This window comes from Panthera leo, chromosome A1 (genome assembly GCF_018350215.1).
Source record: "Panthera leo isolate Ple1 chromosome A1, P.leo_Ple1_pat1.1, whole genome shotgun sequence".
Classification (NCBI taxonomy): Eukaryota; Metazoa; Chordata; class Mammalia; order Carnivora; family Felidae; genus Panthera; species Panthera leo.
Genome location: NC_056679.1, coordinates 135,791,962 through 135,817,088, shown reverse-complemented (window position 1 = coordinate 135,817,088; position 25,127 = coordinate 135,791,962). Strand labels below are relative to the sequence as shown.

The 25,127-nt window shown below is 38.6% G+C and overlaps 3 protein-coding genes and 1 non-coding gene across 6 annotated transcripts in view; 3 read left to right on the top strand and 1 right to left on the bottom strand.

The window, feature by feature from the left end:
• RAD17 (RAD17 checkpoint clamp loader component) overlaps positions 1-471 on the bottom strand; it is a 38,492-nt gene extending 38,021 nt beyond the window's left edge. Inside the window, exon 1 of the mRNA XM_042940495.1 lies at positions 278-471. The gene's annotated coding sequence lies outside the window, so the exon portion shown is untranslated. The remainder of the gene's footprint in view (positions 1-277) is intronic.
• On the top strand, positions 45-16,194 carry AK6 (adenylate kinase 6). Of its 3 annotated transcripts, none has more exons than XM_042940516.1 (5): positions 45-193; positions 2,178-2,270; positions 11,807-11,865; positions 11,966-12,111; positions 15,888-16,194. In XM_042940516.1, exons 1-5 carry the CDS (start codon positions 67-69, stop codon positions 16,078-16,080), a joined length of 618 nt encoding a protein of 205 aa, XP_042796450.1. In that variant the 5' UTR covers positions 45-66; the 3' UTR covers positions 16,081-16,194. The 3 variants fall into 3 exon arrangements, with proteins under 3 accessions (XP_042796450.1, XP_042796464.1, XP_042796457.1); XM_042940530.1 differs by lacking the exon at positions 15,888-16,194 and adding an exon at positions 15,134-15,207; XM_042940523.1 differs by having other exon boundaries at positions 116-230.
• On the top strand, positions 376-4,030 carry TAF9 (TATA-box binding protein associated factor 9). Its single transcript, XM_042940508.1, has 3 exons — positions 376-457; positions 2,178-2,270; positions 3,076-4,030. Exon 3 carries the CDS (start codon positions 3,093-3,095, stop codon positions 3,888-3,890), a length of 798 nt encoding a protein of 265 aa, XP_042796442.1. The 5' UTR covers positions 376-457; positions 2,178-2,270; positions 3,076-3,092; the 3' UTR covers positions 3,891-4,030.
• A 6,232-nt stretch (positions 16,195-22,426) lies between the features above and the next one.
• Positions 22,427-22,533, top strand: LOC122202563. Its single transcript, XR_006194733.1, has one exon. It is a non-coding gene; the product is annotated as a U6 spliceosomal RNA (small nuclear RNA).
• The last annotated feature ends 2,594 nt before the right edge of the window (positions 22,534-25,127 follow it).

The following is a 25,127-nucleotide window of genomic DNA, read 5'->3' as shown; positions in this document are numbered from 1 at the left end:
GGACACTGCACTGAAAACGTGCTATAGAAGGCCAGGTAACCAATGTTCAGTGACTAGGCGGTAGAGATGGGCCGCGAGCGCCGCGCAGGGCCTCGAGAACCCCGAGGCCGCTGGCGCTTGCCGCAGCTCGCCCCTTTCGGCTCCTCCCTGTCGTGCGTAGAGTGCGTGAGCCAAGGCGCCCAGAGCCAGCGCGGTGAGGACCATGTTGCTTCCGAACATCCTGCTCACGGGTCAGGCGCGCGGCGGGGAGGCGCTGGGCTGCGGGCAGGCCACGGACCTGAGTGCTGTGGGGCGTCGGGCGCCAGAAAGGGTGCCGTGCCGTTCGGTGTTTCGAGGCTAGTGGAGGGCCGCGCGGCGTGGCTGTGGTCCCGGCCTCGAGACCTGGTCCTCCGACCGTTGCGGGAGGCGGGGTGGGGGCGGGGAACGTTATTCTTTTGGCCTGAGGTCACTCGGTGAGGTAGGGAGAGAGAGAGAGAGAGACCTGTCCTGGTCCCTTTTCTGGCAAGAAATCTGATTCTGCCGAATCTTTGGGAATCTGGTTTTTGTTTGTAAAATGGCCGTTGATTTTTTTCTTTGGTAGGGTTGTGTTTAGAGTTTTAAGCGAGATAATGTAAGGCAGTCATTTTGTATTTAATGCTGGATGCCTCGTCCTTAGGCCTTTCTTGGCCATGTTTCATTTTCCTTGGTGTCTGATAATCACTTTTGGGTAAAAGGGTTCGGATATTTGTGACGTAGTTTGGTTAACTTGCTGTGTACGTTGAGTTAGCGTCAGAAGCTCTTTTCTGTTTGGTTTTTTTTTTCCTTTCAAAAAGAAAAGGCACCTACTGAGCATCCCTGATCCTTTCTCTTGTTTAGATGCACTCTAAAGTTCCTGGGATGATAGTTTCGTCCCTTCTCGGTCTTTGTACCCGTATGCAGGGCGCTTGTTACGCGGGAGGCCTACTGAACTTTCGCATTATGATTTTAAAGACTATTGTTAGCTGTTTAAATGTTTATTAAACTGTAGTTAATAGCATCATGGGGCATTCATGCAAAAGTCAAATGGGTGTAGATGGTGTTGGAACACAAAAATTGAGACGCTCTTCCTGGCAACAAAGCAGAAGTTTATTATTTAACAAAACATAAACTTGTTGACAGCGCCCACGTTTTGTCAGTTTTTGAAAGCTGCAGATAGTAATCTGTTTACCTATTATGATTCCTTAGGGGAAGATACTACAACTTCTGAACTGTTGGGGTCAGCCAGGGTCCTGGTATTTTAGTATCCAGCCGCACTGTCAAAAACCTAAAGGTGAACATTTTAGGGAAAACACAGTAGTCCAGGAAAAAACAAACAAACACAGGATAGTCCAGGGTTCAGACTTGGTGTATTACAGTGGACTTGTAAAAGTTCTTGTCCTGTAAATGGAGGCATGATTTGTCTCTGTTATCTTTAATTATTATAATGACCAAGTTTTATAACTTCACTGGCTCTAACCTGTTCTGAGCTGAAAATTACACATTTGATTATTTTGAAATAAAATAGATGTAAAAAAAGGAAAAGTGAAGAACAATGCCTAGTACTGCTATTTATCTGAAAGGCAATGAACGTATGGTGTGTTTATTACATAAAAATGCGTGTAATACATATGTAATATATATATACATATGCACATATGTGTATATATATGGGTTGCCATATATATAAATACACGTGTGTATACACAAACACCTATGCATTAGGATTTCTTGAGAAAGATAAAAGAAACTGCTTTTCAGTGGTTATCTCTAAGGAAGAGGTAGTGGAGCCAGTAGTGGAAATGAGATTTGTCCCTCATACTGGTTAAATTTTTTCCACGAATTAATTTCTTCATTTTTTAAAAATGAAAGCAAGTAAACGATGGTAATTTGAGATCACTAGTGTTATTATTGGAGTATCTGTTATGGTGGCAGGCAGTCTGTGAATTGGTATCAGAATCACCCAAGCCTTACTCCTGATAGATCAGATATACTTGGCGAGATTATGCTATCCAGCAGGCTTTGAGTAACTTTGATTAGGTCATAGTGTATAGTAATTCACGGAGGATTGCTAATTAGGAAATTTTTCATTTCAGTTGTTAAGCACTTTATGAAGGGTAGATAGGTGGCTGAAGTCTAATAAGTATTTTATGAACAGTATTCTTCTGTGGCTTGTCTTACAGGTACACCAGGGGTTGGAAAAACCACCCTAGGCAAAGAACTTGCATCAAGATCAGGACTGAAATACATTAATGTGGGTGATTTAGCTCGAGAAGGTAAGGGATACTTTGGTGCTAGTTTTTGTTTTTTTGGTTTTTTTAAAGAGAGTAGATAATGGAGTTAGTACTATATTTGTGAGAGGTACAAAAAGCAGAGACAGTGCTTTTAAGGAATTGATGCTCTGTTGAGGACCCATAGAAAGAGAAAATAAGTGTATAATACTGTGTTCTGGTTGTTTTGGCTGTTACATCCCATCCTCCCCTGCCCTCTTGGCCAATAGTTTTTTGTTGTTGCGTTTTGTTTTTGTTTTGTTTTGGGTTTTTTTTTTGAGTGGTAATAATTGGGAATGTTTCCATGAAGAGATGGGATTTGGGGAGAATGTTTTTGAGATGGACAAACACATCTAAGTGTGGGTACTACTAAGCGTATCTGTGGAGATAGTATATTGCTCTCACTGGAAGGACACATTATTTTGAACTCAGTCAGTAGGACATGACTGTTCTTTTTTTTCTTAGAGTCATTTGATAGTTGCATGCCTGCACACAACTGAACATTATTCTGAAGTGATAAATGTTTTTATTTATTTTACCGTTTCCCCCAGTCTTTTATCACTCCCTTATTTGTGTCTTCATTTTTGTATATCCTGTAATGATTTGGATAGGGTGGAAACTCCATAAACTTAAGTAAAGGGGACTTTTAAGTGTGCCTCATTAAAATTAAAAAGATTTAATATTTAAAAATTTTAAATATATTTTCACAATTTTAACAGTATTTAAAATTTAGAAAGTTCCTGACAGTTGCTACTAAAGTAACTATTTCAGGTTTGATCTAATGTACATATTTTTTTCAAATGATCTAAAGTCTGATCAACGGATATCATGGATTCTGGCAAGATGGCTTCTCCCAAGAGCATGCCGAAAGATGCACAGATGATGGCACAAATCCTGAAGGATATGGGGATTACAGAATATGAGCCAAGAGTTATAAATCAGATGTTGGAGTTTGCCTTCCGATATGTGACCACAATTCTAGATGATGCAAAAATTTATTCAAGCCATGCTAAGAAAGCTACTGTTGATGCAGATGATGTGCGATTGGCAATCCAGTGTCGTGCTGATCAGTCTTTTACCTCTCCTCCCCCAAGAGATTTTTTATTAGATATTGCAAGGCAAAGAAATCAAACTCCTTTGCCCTTAATCAAGCCATATTCAGGCCCCAGGTTGCCACCTGATAGATATTGCTTGACTGCTCCAAACTATAGACTTAAGTCTTTACAAAAAAAGGCATCTACTTCTGCGGGAAGAATAACAGTTCCGCGGTTAAGTGTTGGTTCAGTTACTAGCAGACCAAGTACTCCCACGCTTGGCACGCCAACCCCACAAACCATGTCTGTGTCAACTAAAGTAGGGACTCCAATGTCCCTCACAGGGCAAAGGTTTACAGTACAGATGCCCACTTCACAGTCCCCAACTGTAAAAGCATCAATTCCTGCAACATCTGCAGTTCAGAATGTTCTAATTAACCCATCATTAATTGGGTCCAAGAACATTCTTATAACCACTAACATGGTGTCATCACAAAATACTGCCAATGAATCAGCAAATGCATTGAAAAGAAAACGAGAAGATGATGATGATGATGATGATGACGATGATGATGACTATGATAATTTGTAATCTAGCTTTGATGCTTGTAACATGTGTACTTGGTCTTGAATCCATTGTACTGAGATTAAACATGCATGCTGGGTGTTTTCATGTTGTGTTGTAGAACATGTAAATTGTATTTAATGAGTAAATATAGTTACCCTCTCTGAGTTGTTGGATTTTCTTTAATAGGATTAGTAATGGTTTTTCATCAGCCTTCAAGTGTAAAAAATAAAGTTGTTCATCAATTTGTTGGTACTTTGGCAATTATGTTTTTAGAAGCAGTTTTCTTTGTGTCACCAACAGGAATAACCCTAACAACAACTTGAAGTTGTTGTGGCCTATTCATTACCACTAGAGTGTTACTTCTGGTGTGTTCAGATGTTTAGATCACAGTATGATCCCTAGTGTATAAGTCAGTCTCATAGAACCGTGTCTCTTTTGGAGAGACCACTTCATCTGTTTTGATGAATAATCTGTCAATTATTAACTTCTTCCTAGGTCCTATTTTTTTATCGCTTTGGTTGTATTTAAGGACCTTTGATGGGTCTCCCATTATCGTTCCACTTTAAAATTGCAAAAAAATTTTTTCCAGTAGGGCACCTGAGTGGCTCAGTCCTTAAGCATCTGACTTTGGCTCAGCTCATGATCTCATGGTTGGTGAGCTTGAGCCCCACGTCGCATGAGCCCTGCTTCAGGTGAGCCCCATGTTCTCGTTCTCTCTCTCCCTTCCTCCCTCCCCCTCACCCCCCAGCTCCTGCTGCTCCTGGGATTCTCTGCCCCTTGCTCACTTGCCTCCCCCCAATATCTTTTTTTTCCCCAGTATCCTTTTTTTGCAGGTCAGTTTTGTACATCTTAGCTTTGTCATATTCTTGATGCTGTAAGTATCATGCTCATATTTTTTTCCAGTGTTTTGAGAGAGTGCATGCGTACACACTCAACTAAGGGAGAGGCAGAGAGAGAGGGAGAGAGAGAATCCCAAAGAGGCTCCACACTCAACCTGGAGCCTGATGTGGGGCTCCATCCCATGACCATGAGATCATGACCTGAGCTTAAACCAAGAATCAGATGCTTAACTGCTGAGCCATCCAGATTTCACTCATGGTGATATTTTAATCCAGGTCTGGTATTTATAGTTCATAAAATTTAGGTATTTATTTGCTGTTGTACAAGGCTAGTCAGTCTCCCCATTTTATACCTATATAAAATCTGGTTTTCTTCCTTTGCCTGTTGAATTTGACAAGTGATTTCACAGTCCCATACAGTTGTCAGTTTCAGTCTTGTCTTCCAGTTTATCTTACCCACTGACTTTAACATTTCTAAATGTAATGAAGTTGCTATATAATTTATCACGAATAGTATGAGAGGAATAATAACACTAGACGATTGGTTCCTGGTGTACTTGTACTCAACACTTTTAGCCAGTGTATGTACACCTAATGGAGTATTTAGTCCCAAATGTCCTCTGAATTTTATTGATGAGATTGTTTCATAAGATAGAATCTAAGCCTTGGGTTCCCCCACTTCTCCCATAACGCCGGATAAAGGATTTCTGGTCTCTCTTAACATGGTGTTAGATAAAGTACTCTATGAGGTTTTTCATAATGTACCAGATTGTTCTTTTCTCCAGATGCTATTTGAATATATCTGAAAATCTTAACTAGAAAATACACTGAGACCCCTACCTGTTCATTTTTCTCAAATAGTGATGTATTTTAAGAGAAACCATGTAATCATCTGTAAAGGAAAGGTTCCCAACTAGGTGTGATTTTTGCCTTTCAGGGGACTTTTGGCAATTTCTGAATACTTTGAGTAGTCATGACTGGAGTGGAAGCCAGGGATTCTGTTGAACATCCCACAATTCACAGAATAACCCTCCATTCCCATAAAGGAATTATCAAGCTCAAAACGTCAGTATTTGAGATTGAGAACCCTGCTATAAAGCAATAAGACCAAAACAACCCACTTGTTTTAAATAAATCTGTCTAAATAGAATTTATTGCCATTCTAGTAACCCTGTTGAGTTGCTATATCATTTGTAAGAGACTTATGCCATGTGGAACCAAGGTAGGAAAAATTAGGTAAGGAATTAAGCTTAATAAAATGGGGAGTCCTAAATATGGTATGGCTAAGAATGCTTTTTTACCCTGTTACTCCAGTCTCAGATTCTTCCTTTCCCTTATGCAATCACTTAATTACTTAACAGCATCCTTAATTTTCCTGCCACAAGTTTATCAGTCTTCAGCCTCTGCTCATAAACCCCAGGATCCCCATATGTCTAGACAAAGTGATATAATTCTATTAACGTTGGGTCCATTTGGAACATTGTTATGCATAGCTGAGCCCTCAGCACTTAAAATCTTGATCTCTTTCTAATCCAGGAGTTGACAAACTGCTGTTTTTTATAGAAACCACATTAGCTGAAGACTAGCGCACGAAGCATGAAGTGTTTGCTGTCTGGCCTTTTACAGAAAACGCTTGGTATCCCCACTCTAACCTCTTTATCCCATTTTTTTCCCTCCACTGGAAGCTACCCCTGGAAGGCTCTGAAGCTAACCTCCCTGGTGGCCCCTCCAGCACTGCTGTCTCCCAGTCTGCATGTGATCCTCCTACATACACGTCTTCCCCCATAATTTCACTGCAACTGTATTGTAGTTTTGCCCCTCCCTTTAGTAATCTCATTCACTCTGGACTAGTTACTCCCTTTTAAAAGAGCCCAGTTTCAGGGCACCTGGGTGGCTCAGTCGGTTAAGTGTCCAACTTCGACTCCGGTCACGATCTCACAGTCCATGAGTTTGAGCCCCGTGTCGGGCTCTGCTGACAGCTCAGAGCCTGGAGCCTGCTTCGGATTCTGTGTCTCCTCTTCTCTCTCTGCCCCTCCCATGCTCATGCTCTGTCTCTCAATAATAAACGTTAAAAAAAAATTTTTTTTCAAGATCCCAGTTTCTAGACACCTACTAAAGGTAATCACCTTCTTGACAGTTGCCAGACCTTTTCACAAACTAAAACATTTAAGAAGCACATGCTCTGAAATCCTGACTACTTGCTCATGCTTGATTCTTGTTCCCCTCACATAGAAACACAAACATGCTAACACAGATCCACTTGCCCCGTAAATCTTAATGGTTTGCCTGAAAAATCCCTATGGTATCCCTATCCTATTTTCAAGCCCATTTCTCCTGAATCTCCTACTCTTTAGTATCTTTTCCTCTTCTATGCCATTATTACGTCCTTTATAAAGAAGAGGGAGAGGGAATAAACAAGACTTGAACTTTTTCTGATAAAGTCCATCATCTGTAATGTATGGATTATGAACTGGTTTGAGTTTACCTTTAGCCTTACCTGCAGCCACTCCCCTAGGTTCCCTTCATTCTGCGCACAGTGCACTTGTTCCTCACTGGGAATTGACCTCCAGGTCTTTACAAGTGCTGTTCCCTTTACCTGGAGATGCCCTTATCTGCCTTTTTTTTTTTTTTATCTGCCTTTTAAACAACTCTTTAAAAGACCCAACTCAAGGGGGGCGCCTGGGTGACTCAGTCAGTTGAGTGGCTGACTCTTGATTTCCGCTCAGGTCATGATCCCAGGGTCGTGGGATGGAGTCCTGCGCCAGGCTCTGCACTAAGCATGGATCGTGCTTGAGATTCTTAAAAAGAGAGAAAGACCCAACTCAAATGTCACATCTTTGGTGCTCACTAACCTCTAAGGATTTATTGTGCTTTTCTCTACATAAAAGGTCAGGTATCAAAGCACTATATCTTTCTAAACCAATTAGCTTCTTGTACTAATTGCATTACAGTTATAAGCTTCTCGTTGGATTGAGGTAAATGTGGTAAACTTTTCAAAGTAAGAAATCAGGGGGTTGGGGAGGGGGTGCCTGGCCGGCCGAGTCTGTAGAGCATGGGACTCAAGATCACAGGGTTGTGAGTTCAAGCCCGACATTGGGCATGGAGCTTACTTAAAAAAAAAAAATACAAAGTAAGAAATCTGAAAATGTTTTAAATATTGGCAATAGCAATGAAATAGCATCCAACATCATTAAAGAACAGCTTTCATGTGAGTATAAACTCTAGGAGGGCAGTTAAAATGTAATGATTTTATTGCTTGACTAACAACAGGTAGGAAGATCTTTTGAGGTAAGAACTTAAGCCGTTTAACTTTGGCAACTAACTTTAAATCATAAAACTTTGTTGAGAAAATTGAATTTTCTAAGCTTTTGGTAGGTTAATCAATTCAAGCCTTTTTATCGTTTCTAGATTAGGATCCTGTACTTAGCTCTAAATTTGACTTCCAACTGAAACTTTGTAAAGGGCATACATAAAAAAATAATAAAGTAGCATACGTTTTTCCGTTTTTTTCAGAAATTTGAAATGAACTTTTTTAAAATGTTTTTTTTAAACTTTTTTTTTTTTTTAACATTTATTTATTGTTGAGAGACAAAGACAGACAGAGCATGAGCAGGGGAGGGGCTAGAGAGAGAGAGAGAGACAAAGAATCCGAAGCAGGCTCCAGACTCTGAGCTGTCAGCACAGAGCATGACACGGGGCCCGAACCCACGAATCGTGAGATCATAACTGGAGCCGAAGTCGGATACTCAACTAACTGAGCCACCCAGGCATCCTTTAATGTTTATTTTTAAGAGCTAGAGGGCACAAGTGGGGGAGAAGCAGAGAGAGGGGGACAGAGGGTGCCAAGGGGGCTCTGCACCGACAGCAGAGAGCCTGATGCGGTACTCGAACTCCCGAACTCAGAGACCATGACCTGATCCAAAGTTGGATGCTCAACCGACTGAGTCACCAGGGGCCCCATGAAATTTGAAATGAACTTTAAAGGATTTTCTTTTTTTTTTTTTTTTTTGAGAGCAAGCACAAGCCGGGGAGGGGCAGAGAGAGAGAGGGAGAGAGAGAGAATCCCAAATAGGCTTTGCTCTGCCCGTGCAGAGTCCAATGCAGGACTTGATCTCACAAACCATGAGATCATGACCTGAGCCGAAATCAAGAGCTGTACGCTTACCTGACTGAGCCACCCAGGCGCCCCTAAAATGAACTTTAGAATCCATTTCTCCATTCCCTATGGTACAGGTTATAATTATCACTCACCTAAAATTCTGCAGTAGCCTTGATCTGGTATCCCTGTTTCTGGATTTGCTTCCTTCTAACTTATTCTCTATGGAGAAACCAAAATAATTTTTAAAAATTTGTAATTGATCCTGTCATTTCAGGCTTAAAATGTTTTAATGATTTTACTTTGCCTTAGATTAAGTCTAACTCTGCAACCCTTTTTGATCTGGCCTCAATTTACCTGACCCTTTATCACCTATTTTATACATAGTCTAAGAAACTTTCCCTCCCTTAAGTCTTGCCCTCTTAATTCTGCCTTTGAATATCGTTTTTCTCTGTTGAAAATAGTCATCCCTACCTTTTTTCCCTAGGTACCTGCTTCAAGTCTCCACTTAAAAGTCACTTCCTCCAGGAAGCCTTCCCTAATGTTCCACGTTTAAAGTATTATCCTATTATAATTTCCAGGTTACTTTGTCCTCTCTAATTTTATTGTAAACTCTTTAAGGGAAAGACTACGTTTGCCTTCTTGGTCATTTTGCTCATTATTAAATCCTTATTATCCCTACAGGCACTTGTACATGGTAGGTATTTGATAGGTGTTTTTTGAAATGAATGTTTTAAAGGTTGGATTACACTATTCAACTACATTAACATGATTTAAGAAATCCTGCATTTCAGCATTGTGGTATAAAGACTTTAATTCTAACTCAATATTGCAGTGGTTGTCTCTATTTTAGATAGCATATTTTTTAACGATTTCACTAGTCTTGAGAGTTAAGGATTTAAAATATGAAGGAACCTCAGTATTTATCTACTGCAGATTCCTACATAGTATGGAATCAACAGTAGGTATTAGATTTTGTGGCATTGTGAAAATAATACACCAAAAAAGTACTCCAAATCCTAATTTATTTCCATTTTTGTATTTCTGATCTTTGGCCCTATTACAACTTTGAATTCTGCTTTTTATGTTTTACCCTTTGTGTCATAAGCATTTATCATGTGTGACCTAGTCCATAGTACATAATACTACCTAATATTTATTTTCTTAACTTTAATTACATAATATTTCATCAAACTAGTAAACCGAGATATAAGTTTTTCCTATTGTTGAATGTTTATCACTTAAAATTTTTTCTGGCTAGAAATTAAATGGTAGAGGAAATCTATGAATGGATATGACATTTTTATTTTTAAAATTATTTTTTAAATGTCTTATTTATTTTTAAGAGAGTGTGAGTGGGGAGGTACAGAGGGAGGGGGAGACAGAGGATCTGAAGCCGGCTCCATGATGACAGCATAGAGCCGGACGCACTGCTCAAACCCATGAACTGATCAGATCATGACCTGAGCTGAAGTTGGACACTCAACCCAGACACCCCTAAAATTATTTTTGAAATACATTTCCAATTTATTATATACATATATGATTAATGCAACAGGCATAAAAAGGGTAATTTTATATTTCTTTAATAGCCGGTAAAGTCCAACATATTTTCATCGTATGTTTATTAATTATTTTCATTGTGTGTGAATTCCTTTTTGTTAAGGTACGTATTTTTAATCTTGATTTTGAAGGTCATTATGTAATCTACATTTCAGGCCTTTGTCCTACTATAAAAATTTCTCCCAGTATTTGTTTTTATTGCTACATTATTTTTCACTGAACAGAGATTTAGCATTTTATGTGTTTTAAAATGAACAAACTCAAATGAATCATTCCTTTACAGATTAAATTTTCCGCTAATTGTCTTTGAATTAAACAATTGGCTCTTTAATCCAGTTTATAGTATACAGGATTTAGATTATTTGTAAATCATTATCCAGTTTTCCCAATACCAAGGCAGTTTAATTTTTTTAGCTAGAGTATCTGGTAATTGCGCAGTAATCCAGGGAAGCAGATGGCACAGGGAGGTGCTTGAGAGGTGCTCACGTGGCCAGAATGAGTCCATACACTGTCCTGGCAGGACAAAAAGTTGCAACTGTCTCTGTGCCTCCCATTGACCCTCAGAACTACCCTTTTATTACTTCAGAACTCATGCTCATTTTAACCTAATTTCAACCTGTGCCAAAATATTGAAGGGAAAGATGTGGGAGGACTATAGCATGCTCTTAGAGATGGCTCAAAGGATGGTCTAAGCCTTATTACATATTTCTTAGAGATTTAGGTGAGCATAGGATTATGTCTCACCTTCTAAAGCAAGACTTCCTTTGAAAGCCAGCTTTGATTTGTTGGAAAATTCTTACATGAGATTTAAATCTGCCTTCTTTATAACTGCCCATCATTCTTGTTTTGCCTCCTGAAATGTTTATTCGACCCATGGGTTTTGAGGATCCTGGAAATCTAGAAGTAAAAATACTGTTCAGGAGCACTTGGGTCAAACTGACTCTCCTTTCCCAGACCCCACGAAGATGGGACCTGTGTGACTGAGGGCTCATTTTTAGAATTGAGAAACTGCTGTTGCTTCTACTAAGTTCCATCTCCTTAGCCTAAAATATTTGATAATCTATTGTTAATGTGTGCGAGTGTCTGTATCCCTGTGTCCCCTCTTCCCACCAAATAGCTCAACAAAAATAATGCAGTCCTCTTCTATTAGTCCCACAAATTCTGAAATCATTCATTTTTTTTAGTTGGTTTCAATTTTGATAGCTAAAATTGTATCAGATATATTGCTATCCAAGTTTCCCTCTAGGTAAAATTCTGATTTAATCAGCATTGCTCTTTACATTTGGTGTCCGTGTGACATCTGCTGTCTGTTAGTGCCCTCTCTAGTCTCTCAAAGAGTAATTGATGGTATATTTCCTTTCCTAAAGTCTAAAATTAATTGAAAATTACTGACAGTGACTTATAAAATACTAGTTTAATAAGCCAGTGTAAATCTCTTTTAGGGCAGTTATATGATGGCTATGATGAAGAGTATGATTGCCCCATTTTAGATGAAGATAGAGTAAGTACAAGTTTTTTATAAAGTATACTTTTTAAAATTTAATAGGAAAGTTGACCTCATTTTTTTTAAAAGGAGCATTCTTTCTGTCCCTTTCTTACAGGTAGTTGATGAATTAGAAAACCAAATGAGTGAAGGTGGAGTTATTGTTGATTACCATGGTTGTGATTTCTTCCCTGAACGCTGGTTTCATATAGTTTTTGTGCTGCGAGCAGATAACAGTGTATTGTACAAAAGACTTGAAACAAGGTAAGAAAGGAAAAACACTGAATTCTTAAAGTATGATATAACCCTTTATTCAGATTCCTGAAATTAGCCAGTACAACCATGATAAAGGATTCCTTTCGAATATGTGACTATTGGTCTCATTATAAACCAAGTCTGTATGGTACCAGCGCTCTGAATCTAAGAGAAAAAGATACATTTGTAAAACACAGGTAATAGTTTATAACTGAGTAAATGAATACTGCAACTGACAGTTTAAATAAAATATACCGTAACAGCAACTCTATTTAGTCATGATGTTTCCTTAATGTAAAACCTTCCTGGGAAAACAACCAAGCCAATAACATACTCTAACTGCTGAATGTACATTACCAGCTCAAAATATCCGCACAACATGAATGGGAAAGTTTATAAAAAACTGACAAGATAAATCAACATTTCCAACCTTTAAAATATATTTTGAGTTGGTCCCTCCAAGAGAGCATCAGACTTAATCCAGAATAAACAAAAAAGAGGAATTTTTATGGGAAACATTTTTCCATTGTCTTTTGAGTCAAGCTGTAGGAAGATGGAGGTTCTAGAGGATTTATGGGGCAATCTCAGAAGGAACGCTTCAAAAGTTTCCCTAAGTTCAGGTTTAGAATTCGTAGTTCTCAATGACAGTAGTCAGCTCTGACTAACCATCACTGGATAGGATACTTGTAAAATCCTTACACCAAGGAGTATAGTAGCAAATATATGGGGAAAGTTGCAGCTAGACCTAAAACCGTAATCGTCTTTTTTAGGCAGAGAAAAGACATTAACAGTGTTTTAACAGAGAAGTAATGGAGACCAATTGGTACACATTCCTTTCTGCAAACCAAACAATTTAAATTTTTTATTAAAAATTATTGTTTTGGGGCACCTGGCTGGCTCAGTTGGTAGACCATGCAACTCTTGATTTCAGGGTTTTAAGTTCAAGCCCCATATTGGGTGTTGAGATTACTTAAAATCTGTAAAAGAAGAAATTTACTGTTTTGGAGCACCTGGCCGGCTCAGTCAGTGGAGCATGCTGTGCTCGATCTTGGGGTTGTAAGTTCAAGCCCCACCTTTGGTATAGAGATTACTTAAAAATAAAATCTTAAAAAAAAGATTTCTGTTTTATATAAAGAGCCAAAGACTAAGATATGAAAAAATTTGAGAGAGCTTGTCTTGTTTTTAGCCATTGAAAAAGTTACAAAGTAATCAATCACCTTAAAAAAAAATAACAGCTTTACTGAGCTAAATTCACATACATACAATTCACCCATTAGAAGTATACACATTTGTTTTTAGTATATTCACAGAATTATGCATCTGTTACTACAGCCAATTTTAGAAAATGTTCATTGTCTCCCTCCTCCCCCAAAACCTGTGCCCATTAGCAGTCACTCCCCATATTTCCTCTCAGTCCCCTGGCCCTAGGCAACCAGTAATTGACCTTCTGTCTCTTTTGGATTTGCCTATTCTGGACATTTTATGTAAAAGAAATCTTACAGTACATGATATTCTGTGTCTGGTTTCTTTTATTTAACCTAATGTTTTCAGAGTTCATCTATGTTGCAGCATGTATCAATACTTCGTTTTTATCCACTTACCAGAATATAGACATTTGGGTCTTTTCCATTTTTTGGCTATTGTAAATAATACTGCTGTGAATATTCGTGCCTGTGATTTTATGTGGACATTATGTGTTCAATTATCTTGGATATGAAATTTAAGAATAGGATTGCTGGGTAATAAACTCCATGTTCAACCTTTTGAGGAACTGTTAGACTGTTAGCCAAAGTGGCTCTACCAATTTTCCTTCCTAAGAGCAGTGTTTGAAGGCTCTAGTATTTCCACATTCTCGTGGACAGTTGTTATGTCTTTTCATTGTAGCCATCCCAGTGGGTATGAAGTAGTATCTCATTGTGGTTTTGATTTGCATTTCCTTGATCACTAATGATATTGAGCATCTTTTCATGTACTTATTGCTCATTTGTCTGTCTTCTTGGAAGAAATAGCTCTTCAGACCCTTTGCCCAGTTTTTTATTGGGTTATGCTTCCTTCTTAATTAAGTTGTAAGAGTTCTTTGTGTATTTTAGATGCAAATCCCTTATCAGATATATGATTTGCAAAAATTTTCTCTCATTCTTTTGGTTATGTTTTCATACAGTTAATCATCCTTAAGTAGTTCGATTTACTTTTTTTTTAAATGTTTATTTTTGAGAGAGACAGAGTGTGAGTGGGGGAGGGACAGAGACAGAGGGAGACACAAAACTTGAAGCAGGCTTCAGGCTCCATGCTGTCAGCACAGGACCAGATGCAGGGCTCAAACCTACGAACCGTGAGATCATGACCCGAGCTGAAGTCAGATGCTTAACTGACTGAGCCATCTAGGCACCCCATAAGTAATTCAATTTACTCTTGATTGTTACAAGGTTGAACTAATATGAATTTTTAAAAATCTTTTTCATTAGCTAATTAATTAGTTGGCTAATTTACATATCTGCCTAAAGATGATGTAAGTTAATTTTTTTTTACATCTTTGGAATTGGTAAAGCACAGATACATCTCTCTGTATGATCAAGTACCCAATTAGTATATAGTGTTCCTATCAGAAGTATTTAATTTTTTTAAATATTATTTTTTTATTTTTTGTAAAGTTTATTTATTTTGAGAGAGGGCAAGTGTGAGCTGGGAAAGGGCAGAAAGAAAGGGAGACAGAGCATCCCAAGCAGGCTCTGCACTGTTGGCACACAGCCAAACGTGGGGCTCGATCTCATGAATCGTGAGACCATGATCTGAGCTGAAATGATGAGTCAGACACTTAACTGACTGAGCCACCCACGCACCCCTAAGATTTTATTTTTTAACTAATCTCTACACCCAACACTGGGCTGGAACTTACAACCCCAAGATCAGGAGTTGCATGCTCCACCCACTGAGCCAGCCAGGGGCTCCCCATAAGTATTTCATTTTTATACACTACCTCGTTGTTTTATCTGTCTATATCTTAATTCCTCTAATTTCTTTTGAAATCTAGGACCAAAGTTCTACACTTCTTATTTATCTCATAGCTCAATATCTGGCTTGAGGTAGGTAGATATGTTTGCTAATGAAATGGATGACAAATTTTGGGGGCTGAAATTAAGACAAACCTAAACATTGGATATTAGTTTTAACTTCTTGTCAAAAAAGCCTCTCAGGGCACCTGGGTGGCTCAGTTGGCTAAGCATAGGACTTGGGCTCAGGTCATGAGCTTACAGTTCATGGGATCAAGCCCTGCATTTGGGCTCTTTGCTGACAGTGCAGAGCCTGTTTAGGATTTTCTCTCTCTCCCTCTCTCTCTGCCCCTCCCCTGCTCATGCTCTCTCTCTGTCTCTCAATAAACCTTATATATTTAAAAAAGTTTCATATTGGGGCACCTGGGTGGCTCAGTCGACTTTGGCTCAGGTCATGATCTCATGGTTCATGGGTTTGAGTCCCATGTCAGGCTCTCTGCTGACAGCTCAGAGCCTGGAGTCTGCTTCGGATTCTTTGTCTCCCTCTCTCTCTTCCCCTCCCCTGCTCACTCTCTGTCTCTCGCTCAAAAATAAATAAACATCAAAAAAATTAATAACTAAAAAAAAGTTTCATATTTACAGGTGCCAGTCTATTTTATTTAAATAAATAGACTACAAGGAGTATTTTTGCATGATATTTCATGTATTTAAAAGTGTCCGGTTTCTCTTGTGTTCCTAAAACTCCAGTTAATGCCATTCAGTTTGCTGTTTTTTTATCTTCTCATTGCCTTCCAGGGGTTATAATGAGAAGAAGCTAAAAGATAATATTCAGTGTGAAATTTTTCAAGTTCTTTATGAAGAAGCATTAGCATCCTACAAGGAAGAAATAGTACATCAGCTGCCCAGCAATAAACCAGAAGATCTAGAGGATAATATCAATCAGATATTGAAGTGGATTGAGCAGTGGATTAAGGATCATAGCTCCTGATTTACAAGACTACTAGCCACTTTACAACCACTCTTGTTATATCTCTGCCATATTGAATAAATTGTCCAATTGTCGGTAAAGCTTTTTTATTAAAATTGAGCTGCAAGACTAGTAGATGGATGGCCTAAAGGTTTATGTGTGGGCTTTCTTTCTCCATGAGAAAGCAAAAGTCTCAAGTATAGTATATATAATATCATTAAGGATTGATAGTAAAAACTGTTCATTTTAAATGCTTCAACAGCTAAAGAATAAATAAATCTGACCACATGGGTGGCTATCTTTTAAGTTCATTGCAGAATAAAGTAAAAGTGATCCCTTAAAGTAAAAGTTAAGACTGAAGATAAAACATCAGAGTTTTTCATTTTTATTTCTTTGCTTAAAAAACAAACACACAGGGGCTCCTGGGCGGCTCAGTCAGTTGAGCTTCTGACTCTTGATTTCAGCTCAGGTCATGATCACAGGGTCATGGGATTGAGCCCCGTGTAGGGCTCCATGCTGAGTGTGCAGTCTGCTGAAGATTCTCTCTCTCTCTCTCTCTCTCTGCCCCTCTCCCCCGCTCACCCCTCCCCCCATCTCAAACACACACACACACACACAAAGAAATGGTAATACTTATACTCTACAAAAACTGGAAGGTACAAAAGGGTATACTGGAAAGGTAGGTTTCCCTTCCAGGCCACCCCTTATTCTTCAGCCACCCCAGGTCCCCTCCCTTTAAGAAGTAATGTTTCTGGTTTCCTAAGTCTCTTTGGAGAGATTTTATGCCTGCAAAGTATGTATGTTTGTGTACTTTAGTTGCTTTAAGCATGTGGTAGCATATTATATACACTCTTCTGTATCCTTATTTTCATTTAATATATTTTGGAGAGTATATCATCTCATAACATACAGACCTCCCTATTCTTTCAAATTAAGATAAAATTTTACTTTATGTGTTTTTTAAAATTTTTATTTATTTACTTGTTTGTTTATTTATTAAGAGAGAGAGCGTGGGGGCCCTGGGTGGCTCAGTCGGTTAAGTGTCCGACTTTGGCTCAGGTCATGGTCTCGCGGTTTGTGAGTTCAAGTCCCGCATTGGGTTCTGTGCTCACAGCTCAGAGCCTAGAGCCTGCTTTGGATTCTGTGTCTCCCTCTCTCTGCCCCTGCCCCCCTAAAGAAATAAATAAACCTTTAAAACAAAAAAAAAATAAGAGAGCACAGGGGAGGGGCAGAGAGGGAGAGAAAGAATTTCAAGCAGGATCTACACCCAGTGCAGAGCCCAACATGGGGTGGGGCTCGATCTCATGCCAATGAGATCATGACCTGAGCCGAAATCAAGGGATGGACGCTTAACTGACTGAGCCACCCAGGTGGCCCCAAATTTGTCATTTTAAAGTGCATAATTGGGTGCGTGGGTGGCTCAGTTAAGTGTCTAACTCTAGGTTTCAGCTCAGGTCACAATCTCACATTTTGTGGGTTCAAGCCCCACATCGGGCTTCACGCTAAATGGCACAGAGCCTATTTGGGATTCTTTCTCTTCCTCTCTCTCTGCCCCTCCCCTGCTCACTTGCACTCTCACGCAAAAAATAAACAAAAAAAAAGTGCACAACTAGCTGGCTTTTATTATACTCACAAGATTGTGTAATCATCATACTTCAACCATCACTATCTAATTCCATATGTAACATTTTTATTACCCCACCCAGAAAAAGTCCAGTACTGTTAGCAGTCACTTTCCATTTTTCCCTTCTCCTAGCCCCTTGGAATCACTAGTTTACTTTGTCTGTATGGTTTTGCATATTCTGGGCATTTCATATAAATGGAATCATACAATATGTAGCCTTTTATGTCTGGCTTCTTTGACTTAGCGTATTGTTTCCAAGGTCATCCCTATTGCAGCCTCTACCGGTAGGTACCTCATTCCTTTTTATCAAGTAATATTCCACTGTATGTACCACCTCTTGTTTATCCATTCCATCATTTGCACAATTGGGTTGTATCCTTTCTGGGTCTTATGAATTATGTTATGAACATTTGTATACAGGTTTTTGTGTAGATGTAGGTTTTCAATTCTTGGGTATAGAGGGAAATTTCTGGGTCCTTTCGCAACTGAGTTTAACTTTGCGAAAACACCAAACTGTTTTGCAAAATGGTTGCATTACTTTACATTCCCCTCCCCCTGTCTACGTAGTAGGGATCTAATTTCTCCACATCCATGCCAGTACCTGCTAGATGAACACTTGTTCATCTAATAGCCATCCTGTGCATGTATAGTAATATTTCATATTAGTCTTGATTTACATTTCCCTGATGACTATTGATGTACCTACTAGTCATTCATACATCTTCTTTGGATCCCTAATTTTTTTTTTTTTTAAGTTTTATTTAAGTAATCTTTACATCCAATGTGGGCTTGAGCTCACGATCCTGAGATTAAGTCACATGCTCTTCCAACCGAGCCAGCCAGGCACCCCTGGATCCCTAATCTTTTTAAAGCTTGCACATAAGTCCATATAGGATGTGCTATGATTGGTTTAATCTGTCCCCTACTGATAGACTTTTAGGTTGTTTCCAGCTTTTTACTATTACAATGTTGCCAAGAATGGTAAGAAAGAAAGGTACCTGAGAGGCTCAGTTGGTTAAGCCTCTGGCTCTTGATCTCAGCTCAGGTCATGATCTCATGGTTCATCGGATCAAGCCCCACGTCAGGCTCTGCACTGACAGCAAGGAGCCTGCTTGGGATTCTCTTTCTCTCCCTCTCTGCCCCTCTCCTGCTCACACGCTCTCTCTCAAAATAAATAAACTTAAAAAAAAAAAAGGGTAAGAAAGAATAACATGTATATTACATGTATATATTACATGTATCTTACATGCCAAGCACTCTTAAATACATTTCAAAAGTGAACTCTATTAATCCACATGATACCATCTGAGTTAGGTATTATTATTTCCATTACAGGTGATGGAAACAGGGCACAGAATGAAGTGACACAGTCAAGATCGCAGGAAGTATCAGAGTCAGGAGTCTATCTTAGCAGGCTCTTACCCATTAAGTTATACTGCTTAATGTACATGGAACTTGGCACATGAGTAAGTTTATCTGTCCAGTAAATTCCTGAGTAAATTGTAAGCAAAGATAACATTTAGTAGATTCATTTTAATAATCATATATTGCCTATTATATACATGCAAGACTCCAACCAAATAACTGGTGGGGAAAGCCTCAAGTTCTTGACCTTCAGATGATCATAACCTAGTATACAAGGAAGATATACATACAAATGGGCCCTTTAGACAAATCAGGTAGACTATGGCAAATGCCCTACTGGAGATTCTAACAGAGAGAATAAAAGAGATAACTGTTTCCTACTATGAATATCAGAAAAGGATAAATGCTATAGGATGCAGGGCTTTGAAGAATGAGTATAGAGGTAGAGAAGAGAATTACTCAGACTAAGATAATAGCACATAGGTGCTATCCAGTCAAATCACATATAAAATGAGGATAATTACATCATAGGGCTATTGTAAGGATTAAATAAACAGTGTTTAGCACATACTGTTATTATTTTTAGTAATATTAATGGCTGTTTTGAGAAGACAATGTTCTTTTCATTACTAGAATTTAATAGTAATAATAATAATAATTTAGTGAAATTATCAAGTGGTTGCTAATTATCTTAACAGTAAAACTGACTCAAAGATTTTCCTTCAACAGAAGGGAGATTATTATCTAAAAGGGAATCTAATACAGAGCTATACACCTTTCAGGAATTTTAATTAAATATTAATTAAATATTAATATAATTAAATAAATCTTAATATACTCATTTCAGCTCTAGGTTTTTATTTGAAACTAGTGATAGTGCTTTAACATGTTGTTACAATTATTTGAGGGTTGTAGAAATAACCCCATTTACTGTTTGTCTTTGGTTTTATTTAACCTACTTGTTTGGTTTTTAACTTAAGTAGATTGGTTTAAAATAAACCTAAGGAGGGGCGCCTGGGTGGCTCAGTTGGTTAAATGTCCGACTTAAGCTCAGGTCATGATCTCACGGTTCATGAGTTCAAGCCCCACGTCAGGCTCTGTGCTGACGGCTCAGAGCCTGGAGCCTGCTTCAGATTCGATGTCTCCCTCTCTCTGCCCCTCCCCTGCTCATGCTCTATCTCAAAAATAAAACATTAAAAAAATTTTTTTAATAAAAAAAATAATAAAACAAACCTAAGGAGATAAAAAGTGTTCTAAATTTTAGGGGCGCCTGGGTGGCGCAGTCGGTTAAGTGTCCGACTTCAGCCAGGTCACGATCTCACGGTCCGTGAGTTCGAGCCCCGCGTCAGGCTCTGGGCTGATGGCTCGGAGCCTGGAGCCTGTTTCCGATTCTGTGTCTCCCTCTCTCTCTGCCCCTCCCCTGTTCATGCTCTGTCTCTCTCTGTCCCAAAAATAAAATAAAAAACGTTGAAAAAAAAAATTAAAAAAAAAAAAAGTGTTCTAAATTTTAAATCATTTTATGTTTCTGTAAATAAGACTTCTTAATAAGATATATTTTGTTCCTCGTGAGTACCTTAACCAGCTTTGAAGTATGTATAACCACTGATTATTTTCCTTATGCCCACTCTTGTTGGTATATTTTTTATTTTTGTGGGCGTTTAAAACGGGTTTAGCCTCACTTCATCTGTATTTCTTTTGAATGTTCTACCACCAATCCCTACCAACATTTAAATTTGTTAGTTTCTAACAAAAAGTCATAGGGGTCAGGGGTCCCTGGGTGGCTTAGTCAGTTAAGTGTCTGACTTTAGCTGAGGTCATGATCTCGGGGTTCATGAGTTTGAGCCCTACATCAGCTCTCTGCTGTCAGCATGGAGCCTGTTTCTGATCCTCTGTCTCCCTCTTTCTCTGCCACTTCCCTGCTTGCTCTTTATCTCTCTCAAAAATAAACATTTTTTTTTTTAATTTTAAGAAAAAAAAGTCATAGGAGTAAAAACTGCTAAGAAGCATTTATCCTTTCCTATGGAGTGGGGAGAGTCCAAGGTAAAAAAAGAATCACGGTTCTTAGTAACTTTTTTTTAAATGTTTATTTATTTTGAGAGAGAGAGAGAGACAGAGGACAAGCAGGGGAGGGGCAGTGAGAGAGAGAGACAGAGAATCCCAAGCAGACTCCACGCTGTCAGCTGAGAGCCCAACGCAAGGCTCAAACTCATAAACTGTGAGAGCATGATCTGCACCAAAATCAACAGTCAGATGCTTAACCGACTCTGTCACCCAGGCATCCCAGTTCTTAGTAGTGAAAAACAACATCCTGAAAATCATTTATATATGCCTATTTATATGTATAAATCGGCTTTTATTTAAAATTTAGTTCCTTAACACTTTTGATGACATAAATCCCTTTGACAGTCTGATATAAGCTATGAACCCACTTCCTCTAAGTAATACAGATATACATATTAATGTAAAATACTGTTTATGTTTTTCAAAGACTCAAAGACCCTTGAAATCCATTCAGAGGTTTGTTGTCTACGGAATTTATTATTATGGAAGGGAGGATTCAAAAAAAAAATAATTTGTTACACGAGGCTAGCGAATAAAAAGCCAAGTGATCATTTGCTCATCCTCGGGATCCTCACCAGTGCATTAAGCAGAAAATAAATAAAAGACATACAGAGCTGTCAGGAAAAAAATAAGGTATTCTCAGGTAACATGATAATCTGTGTAGAAATTCCAAAGAGAATCTATACAAAAACTACTTGAACTAATAAGTGACGTTCACAAAGTCACAGGATATAAGACCAATACACAAAAACTACTGCATTTCCATATAGCAGTGACAAACAATTGGAAATTAAGACTAGAACAATACCATTTACAATAGTACCAAAAACATGACCTACTTAGGTTAAATCTAACAAAATATTTGCAAGATCTGCATACTGAAAATTCAAATGAAAGAAATCAAAGATCAAAAAAAGATGTATAAACCATGTTCATGAAATCGAAGATGCAATATTATTAACATGACAATTTTCCCCAAATTGATCTATTAATCCAGCCCCAATCAAAATGCCAGCATACTCGTGCTCGCTTCGGCAGCACATATACTAAAATGCCAGCATACTCTTCTAAAGTAAAAGTTGCAGGGCGCCTGGGTGGCTCAGTCGGCTAAGCATCCGACTTCAGCTCAGGTCACGATCTCACAGTTCGTGGGTTCAAGCCCCGCATCGGGCTCTGTGCTGACCGCTAACAGCCTAGAGCCTGTTTCAGATTCTGTGTCTCCCTCTCTCTCTGACCCTCCCCCGTTCATGCTCTATCTCTCTCTGTCTCAAAAATAAATAAACGTTAAAAAAAAATTTTTAAAGTAAAAGTTGCTGAGTGCCCATTTTGGCAGCACATACACTAAAATTGGAACAATACAGTGAACTTTAGCATGGCCCCTGCACAAAGATGCCACGCAAATTTGTGAAGCGTTCCATAATAAAAAGAAAAATTGCTAAGCTGATTCTAGAATTTATATGGAAACATGTAGGAGCTAGAGTAACCAAACAATGCTGAAACAGGAGAACAAAGTTAAAAACAACCCTGGTGTACGTGATTTCAAGATTTGCTATAAAGACTAAAGCAAGACAATGTGGGACACTAGAATGATGGACACATAGATCAGATCTTGTAATAGAAAAGACAGTCCAGGAAGAAATCCATACCTAGACAGGCGATTTTTGATGGAGGTGCAAAAGGAAAATCAATGGGGAAACTAACTTTTTGACAAATAATAGGTATACATATCAAAAATTGAACCTCGGGGCACCTGGCTGGCTCGGTTGGTAGAGCAGAAGACTCTTGATTTTGGGGTTGCGAGTTCTAGTCCCCACATTGGAAGTAGAGATTAGTTAAAAATAAAATTTAAAAAAAAGTGAACTTCAAACTTAACCACATACCGAATTCAAAATTCAAAATGTCTCAGAGACCTATGTGTAAAACCTAAAATATATAAAACTTCTAGATGAAAACATACTAAGAAATTTTAGTGCTCTTTGATTAGGCAAAGATTTATCTGATAGAACACAAAAAACACAAACCAAAGAAAAAAGAATCAATAAATTTGACTTCAAAATTTAAAACTCTTCCTCTCAAAAGACACCTAATATTGGGGGGGCCTGACTAGCTCAGTCAGGAGAACACGCAACTGGATCTCAGGGTCATGAGTTCTAGCCCCAGGTTGGCCATGGAGCCTGCTTAAAAAAAAGACTTAAGAAAAGCAGCAGCCACAGATTAGGAGAAATGTAAACACACATATGAAACAGATTTGTATATAAAATATACATGATACTCTTGGGGCACCTGGGTGACTCAGTCGGTTAACTGAGTTGCAGCTCCATTCATGATCTCACGGTTTGGTTTTTGAGATTGAGATTGAGCCCCGTGGTGGGCTCTGGGCTGACAGCACTTGCTTGGGATTCTCTCTCATTCTCTCTCTCTGCCGCTCCCCGACTTGTGCACATGTGTTTTCTCTCTCTCTCTCAAAATAAATAAACTTGAAAAGAATGAAATGTACTCAAGTTGGTAGATAGAAGTTTTTTTAAAGACATTCACCGCACATTTATTATGCAATAGTTTAGCAGCATTGCACATAAAGGGTGATGAAAGCCAACTTTAAACTCATGCATTTTTTCAGGGGCACCTGGGTGGCTCAGTCGGTTGAGCGTCCGACTTTGGCTCAGGTCATGATCTCACACTCCGTGAGTTCGAGCCCCGCATCGGGCTCTGTGCTGACAGCTTGGAGCCTGGAGCTGGCTTCAGATTCTGTGTCTCCCTCTCTTTCCCTGCCTCTCCCCTGCTCATGCTCTGTCTCTCTCTGTCTCAAAAATAAATTAAAATATTAAAAAAATAAATAAATAAACTCATGCATTTTTTAAATAAAAATTTAATATGCATGCATTCAAATCTATGCTTTCTGGAGAAGTCTGATAAAGAAAACAGAGTTAAAATATTTTTAGTGGGAAAGTTCTGAAATATTTTTAAGGTTAAAGAAGTCTATTTTAAATCGGTCAAAGTTTTAAGTGAAGAAAAACTATTTTTGGTTTGCAAAGCTATTGAATATGCTAGACTAGTAGGCAAATTGACTTTAAAATTATAAATATATTAATCTCTACTGGCACAAGAACAGACACTCAGATCAATGGAACAGAACAGAGAACCCAGAAATGGACCCACAAACATATGGCCAACTAATCTTTGACAAAGCAGGAAAGAATATTCAGTGGAATAAAGACAGTCTCTTCAGCAAGTGGTACTGGGAAAACTGGACAGCAACATGCAGAAGAATGAACCTGGACCACTTTCTTACACCATACACAAAAATAAAATGGATGAAAGACCTCAATGTAAGACAGGAAGCCATCAAAATCCTCGAGCAGAAAGCAGGCAAAAACCTCTCTGATCTTGGCCGCAGCAACTTCTTACTCAATATGTCTCTGGAGGCAAGGGAAACAAAAGCAAAGATGAACTACTGGGACCGCATCAAAATAAAAAGCTTCTGCACAGCGAAGGAAACAATCAGCAAAACTAAATGGCAACCGACAGAATGGGAGAAGATATTTGCAAATGACATACCAGATAAAAGGTTAGTATCCAAAATCTATAAAGAACTTCTCAAACTCAACGCCCAAAAAACAAATCATGCAGTGAAGAAATGGGCAAAAGACATGAATAGACACTTCTCCAAAGAGGACATCCAGATGGCCAACCGACACATGAAAAAATGCTCAATATCATTCATCATCAGGGAAATACAAATCAACACCACAATGAGATACAACCTCACCTGTCAGAATGGCCAACATTAACAACTTAGGCAACAACAGATGTTGGCAATGATGCAGAGAAAAGATCTCTTTTGCACTGCTGATGGGAATGCAAACTGATGCAGCCACTCTGGAAAACAGTATGGAGGGTCCTCAAAAAATTAAAAATAGAACTACCCTACGACCCAGCAATTACACTACTAGGTATTTATCCAAGGGATACAGGTATGCTGTTTCAAAGGGGCACATGCACCCCAATGTTTATAGCAGTT

Coding starts and splice junctions, on each gene's coding strand:
- AK6 (XM_042940516.1), top strand. CDS start 67: ATGGGCCGCGAGCGCCGCGCAGGGCCTCGAGAACCCCGAGGCCGCTGG. Junction 194..2,177: donor AGGCGCCCAGAGCCAGCGCG/GTGAGGACCATG, acceptor CTTGTCTTACAG/GTACACCAGGGGTTGGAAAA. Junction 11,866..11,965: donor CCATTTTAGATGAAGATAGA/GTAAGTACAAGT, acceptor CCTTTCTTACAG/GTAGTTGATGAATTAGAAAA.
- TAF9 (XM_042940508.1), top strand. CDS start 3,093: ATGGATTCTGGCAAGATGGCTTCTCCCAAGAGCATGCCGAAAGATGCA.